The sequence below is a fragment of the Trichogramma pretiosum genome, unplaced genomic scaffold (assembly GCF_000599845.2).
Source record: "Trichogramma pretiosum strain Unisexual culture from Peru unplaced genomic scaffold, Tpre_2.0 scaffold1, whole genome shotgun sequence".
Taxonomy (NCBI): Eukaryota; Metazoa; Arthropoda; class Insecta; order Hymenoptera; family Trichogrammatidae; genus Trichogramma; species Trichogramma pretiosum.
The window spans coordinates 3,483,181-3,489,230 of record NW_019641703.1 but is presented as its reverse complement, the minus strand read 5'-3'; the positions used below and the strand labels follow the sequence as shown (position 1 = coordinate 3,489,230).

Here is a 6,050-nt window from a genome sequence, read left to right as displayed (position 1 = left end):
ATTTATTGGATTTTTTAATGTTATTTTTACTTACTGTCCATTAGTAATGAATTGGTTGTTGACGCTTGTAATTAATTCACTAATTTTAAAATACTAAGTGTTAAAATGAATAACTATTTAATTGTTTTCATAACAAACTATTATTAACCAAAACCTTTGAATTGAAATTTGATGAAAATAAGTTGAAGGATGGTTATTTTTGAATTTGGGATTTTGGTATTTATTAATTTTAATGAGGATTTAAAATCAATTTACACACAGTCTTTTGATATTATCTGCTCAATATATTTGAGTTTGTGTAATAAAATTTTAGTTTAAAACACTTTAACTTCATTCGAGATTAGATAGACAATTATCCGTCGAAATTAGGACCCTCACCCAAACTGATACGTCACAGACACTTAACGCAATTTCACGAAGCCAAAGTGAATTGCACACCACTGACCATATTACCCTGTTGAACAACGTTTCATCGATATTCCATTAATATTTCTTCCGATCGTCGTTACGATAAAATTTGCTTTTTTTTTTTTAAATAATTTTAGCTGACACGAACAACTAAAATCTTAACAAAATATCACAGAAACATTATCCTTTAGAAGGATTTTACAATGAATATAGATTTCACTCAACAATTGAAAAAATATAACTTTCATCTTAATTTTTTTGTGTAGAAGATTTTTCTCTTTTAACAATGATTCTAATAAATCGTGTTAATGATTCAATGCCTTATCGATATATTCTTGTGTCAAAAACTTGACGGTTTAAAACCGCATTCTTAATTACAGTTTATAGTTCTCAACAACTTGTATTTAGGTCGAAGTTAAAGTTTTGGAAACAATTTTCATTGAGATCGAAATTATCCACATATCACTGTCGATATCTAGCATTACAATGTTTTTATAATATTTATTCAATTCAATTTGATTATTACGTTTGAAGCGTACAGGTTTTCCCATACGCTTTTTTGATACACATATATTTTTTCTCCAATCGCTACTACACTCTTTTATATAATTTTTTATTTTGGTATTGGTGAGACCCACTTGATCGGCATGGTTTTTTTATACACTATTTACATCATTAGAATAAATTTTTTTTAACAATTCTTATAGAATAAACTGGAGTAGAAAAAATGTTTAGGGAATAATTTATATACAATTGCTCGTGATTAAAAAATAAACTATAATATAAGTATCGTTCATAAGAACCAAACTAATGTTTCATAAAACCCTTGCCGCGTAATAGTAAACGATGTACTTTTTCGTCAGGTACAGTTCATTATAATAAAGATAAATTATACATTAATTATGTACATTAGTAAATATTACGAGCAATCATAAAATTATAGAATCAAATCATCGATATAATCACACGTACGAATCATTCTGGATTTCCTTAAATATTAGAAATGCATTACTTCGAGTTCATTCGAGTTTTCTGATGAATTAGCTAAGATAACAAAATTTTATTCGTATATTTTTATCTCTTAAAAATTGTTTATAAAGAGCACCTTATGTTAGATAGACAATTTTTAATACATATAACAGCTCTATCAATTTTTAATATCAACAAAGTATAAAACAAGATCTAGACATGAGTATAATTTCACAACATATCGGCAGTTGTTTTTTTTCCGTAGCTACTATCAGAATCATTTTTAAATCTAGCAATATATTTATAACATATATTTTTCACAGCCAAAGTAAAGAATATAAGAGTAAAGTTTATTTTGCTTTCAAATATTTGCTAAATTGCAAACTAGCGCGCGTTTTTCGGTACGAAATAAAAACACTTATCTGTATCGGGAAGCCACGCAAAAAAACTTTTGCATTGCATAAAATTACTTCGATCGGTGGTACCGTTCAATTAATTAATAACAGTGTATACGTTAAAAGATCAACTTCCAACTAAAAATACACATAATTTTCTTGGTGTGTACACATCACGAGTAGTTTACAAGAGAGATATATTATATTTATATATGATATAATATACACATTACGTATTGTATTCCAAATGCTATCAACAATCTCATTGATCGGCCTCGGCCGAGGATGCCTGCCGTCAAGATGCGCCCTCGTCGTCCGCGCCTTGACTCCTGCGATTCGTGCCGCACGCATCGGTGATCGCTGATTTGCTACCCGCGCTACTGCTTCCATCCGGCTGGGAACAAAGCGACAGCGTGCCTTGCTCTTTGAAGTTGTCTTTGTTGTTGTTATTGTTCTGCGTCTGCGTGGACTTGGACACGAGTGCCGAACTTTGTCTCCTCGTTGACTGAAGATCACGGGTCTTCAGTTCAAAGCCTGCATAGAGTTAAAGCAATTCGTGTAGTAGAAATTAAGATCTTGTGGGTTAATTACAATTTTTTTCCTTTATGCTATCTCTTTTATTCTTTTGCGATTGAAAAAAAGGCCGCGTATTGATTGAAAAGCGAGAAAAGAAAATCCAAAAACATAAACGATATTCATATTTTTTTTATGAATACGTTTTTCTCGGTATCATATATCAAAACAATTACTTTTATGCCACAGATATTCGATGGATTATTTTTTTTCAAAAAATAATATTTTTTTCCGTTCTTCGAAACGATTCGAAATCAATTTTCCAGCTTCGAATCCGACTACTTTCTTTTTGCCGCTCCACTGCCACTGCACGAAAAAGGCTTATTATTCCGCCGAAACGGCCGTCATCGAGCGATCGGAGCGAAATATAATTACTTACACTCGCTTTGCGTCGAATTATCCGTCCTATTAGCCAGTACAGGATGCTGCTGAACGGTTTTATTCTGATCGCAGGTCACCGCCGTGAGGGTCACCGGCGCCATCATGCTCGACATGTTCGTGCTGGTGACCCCGGAATTTTTCGTCGTGCCGTGCCTGTTGGGCATCATGCTCTGGCGCACGTTGCGCTCTGGACGTATCAAAATGATGTACAGCTGCGAAACACAAGCGAGAATTGCGCTTTATTTTATGTGTATATCGACGGATCGAACAGGAGTGTAAAAGCCACAAATAGACCCGCGAGAGTAATTATAGAAATACTGCACAACACGCGTTTTGCGGTAGAACCGCATTACACGTTACATTGCAGTGAACAAAGGTCATAAATTCTCGTATTGAGTAAATATTGTAAAGCTATTTGAAAAAGAAATTTTTTTTTTGCTCAAAAATTGAATTTTATATTTTTCGGCACGTTCCGAACTAATTCAAACGCAGGTATAAATTTGATATTGAATCGAAGAGAGCTAGCTAACTGGTGGTGGTTACCTTGGGGCTGAAAAGGCAGGCAATCGTAACGGAGGCCGAGAGGCTGATGGTCACGGACATCGAGGTAATCCTGAGCGCTACGTGATTACCCGTGCCGAAATACAGCGGCACGAACGCCAGCCAAATCACACAAGTCGTGTACATGGTGAAACCTGTAATTTCAAATTGTACATGTGTGTATATATATATTATATCTATAAGGGCTTGTGTTGCCTCTGCAGTATGTATACGAGGTCACTCATTCCTGGCAGCAGCAGCAGCAGCAGCAGACGTTTCACACGCGCGCGTGCGGAATGCTTTTAAAGCTGCAGCTACCGTACGCGATCGAATACTCTCCAAAATTTTCGTCTGATATTTAACCGAACGGTCGGTAGTGGCTGCTGCTCTGCTGCTTCTGTGTTATCTTACTTTGTGCGCGTGGAGAGGTGTGCCCTTTCGCAGTGTTATATATCCCTGCGTTAAATGAGGAAATTCGTCTTTTGTATAGTACATCTGCTATATACGGTACATATATTGCATCTATCCTCAAACTTTGACGGGCTTGTTACAGCTAGCTGGTACGCTGCGGGGCTGGCACTACTACTACCCCTTTTGTAACGCGCGCGCAGCTACAAAATAGAAAATGCCACACGCGGCTATTCATAAAACAGCTTCACCATCGAGTTAGAGCCCCGAAGAGAGAGAGAGAGAGAGAGAGAGAGAATGAGGATGACTGATGAAAGCTGCATTGCAGCTGCTCAATGCATGCCCTCGCGAGGGAGAAAAGGCTTCCTTCCATATATAATACATTGTATAGTGAAATTTCACGTTTAATATACTTTGCAGTCTTTGATATTCAATTTCGCCTAAATTTTTGTATAATATTCGTCTAATATAGATTGATTGTTTTTACAACAACGGCAACTACAACGAAAAAGATAATAAACCCTTCGCACGCTTACATCGACGCTCTAGGCTAAAAAAATATACAACATATACAAGAGCTCTAAAGTTATTGAAGTCGAAAAAAATATAAATCAGTTTTTGTAAATAAAAATAAAGTCGAAAGAAAAATTCCGCCTCGTAAAGTTGAGGGGTGGAAGAAAAAAAAAGGCTCGCGCGCGCGCGTGAGCTAGCCAAGGAGGCAGGAAGATTACGTGAGTCGAAGCAAAAGCCAAGTGATTCATGAAGGCTCTCTCTCTTGGCTGTATATAGGCGGTATATACAGTATATATATCGCTACAGTTTATTATACGACCAGGCGTTGCAAACCCACCCACACACACATAGTGTAACAAGCCTCGAACATATTATATACTGTACAGAGACCACGTGTGTATAGTGCATGATTTTCCATACCGATATGCTTGCTCTCGTTGAAAGCCTCGGGTATCTTCCTGGTCAGCACCGCGTATACCGTGCAGACGACGATCAGTATGATCGGATAGGTGAAGGCGATCATGTAGCTGGCGTTGACGTAGCTGTTGCAGACGAGCAGATTGTCGTCGCGGGTCGGATAGACGTGCTCCGCGCGAGCCGGATCGATCACCATCCAAACGAGGTTGATGAGGATCTGCAGAGAGACGAGCATCGAGCAGATGATGAGCTGAGAGCGGGGCGATATGAAGGAGGGCCGTTTGGCGCTCTGCTTGCCGGCGCGAAATATTCGCGCGATCCGGTTGGTCTTGGTCAGCAGCGCCGCGTAGACCACCGTGAAGCAGAAGCCGGCTGAAAATCTGGTGGCGCAAGAGACGACGACGCCGAGGATGAGATAAGAGAGAACAAGAAAAAAAAAAGTTTTAACGCGACCTTCTAGAGTTAGTGAGATCGGTTACTACTATACTACACGTATTTAAGTGCGAGAGAAGGAGAGACTATAACTTTGCGAAACTTTAACGCGCCGCGCTGTGGCTCTCTCTCTCTCTCTCTCTCTTCGTCGATTCTTGACTAATTCTCTCTTTGCCATTTGCTCGCGCGCGCACACGTATTAATGACTCGCGCGGCAATTAGCGCGTTCAGAGCGATATAATTGCCCTATTTAAAAAGCTATTTAACAAAAGTAAATTTTCTTCCCCCTTAGCGCGACGATAAAAATCGCTCGCGCGCGCCTTTCGTTCTCTGAAGCTGAAAGTTACATCGCCCAAGAACGAAAAAACTTTACAGCTCGAGTGGTTTCGAGCGCGCGCAATTATTTATACATTTACATAAAACGATTCACGACGAATGTTAAGTATTATTCAACAAACGCTTGAAAATTGCGATGCTCAAAGTTATTCAAACTCGCGCAAAACAAAGGCTCGTTCCGCGCGCGTGTAATCGTCATAAGTAGTGGTATATAACTGCCCTGATCGGTTTGAGCGGGCACACGAGAGCTTCATTGCCATCGTTAGTATGCCCGGCAAAATTACAATCTCATCTCCGAGCGCCGGTGTATAGACAGAGAGAGAGTGAGAGCAGTGAAATGACGAAACTTTGCAAAGCTAGCAGAAGGACAGGAGGAGGAAAATCCAGGCCAAACGATTACGCGCGCAGCGGGTATAATATTTTAATAAGTACGATAGTAGTAACCATTGTCTGTCCGTGTGTATGCACAGAGCAGCTGCAGCAGCAGCAGAATGGAGAATAGATACCTACCTCTGTATGCTGCATACGATATTAGTCGGCCTGAGCACCAACGCGAAGGTAACTGAGTAACAAAGGAGTATGCCGAGCAATAAAATATAGGATAATTCTCGGCCCGAGGCGCGAACGATCGGCGTGTCGTTGTGCTTGATGAAGACTCCCACCACGAAGCAAGTCACC

The 6,050-nt window shown here is 39.1% G+C and overlaps 1 protein-coding gene across 1 annotated transcript in view; it reads right to left on the bottom strand.

Annotated features, from left to right (window-relative positions):
• Positions 1 to 1,699: 1,699 nt before the first annotated feature.
• The window catches only part of LOC106653408 (metabotropic glutamate receptor 2-like), a 33,097-nt gene continuing 28,746 nt past the window's right edge, over positions 1,700 to 6,050 (bottom strand). The window contains exons 10-14 of the mRNA XM_014372834.2: positions 5,883 to 6,049; positions 4,608 to 4,984; positions 3,270 to 3,421; positions 2,725 to 2,938; positions 1,700 to 2,306 (exon numbers count right to left, since the gene is read on the bottom strand). Of these exons, the coding sequence (XP_014228320.2) occupies positions 2,068 to 2,306; positions 2,725 to 2,938; positions 3,270 to 3,421; positions 4,608 to 4,984; positions 5,883 to 6,049 (1,149 nt within the window). The 3' untranslated portion in view covers positions 1,700 to 2,067. The remainder of the gene's footprint in view (positions 2,307 to 2,724; positions 2,939 to 3,269; positions 3,422 to 4,607; positions 4,985 to 5,882; position 6,050) is intronic.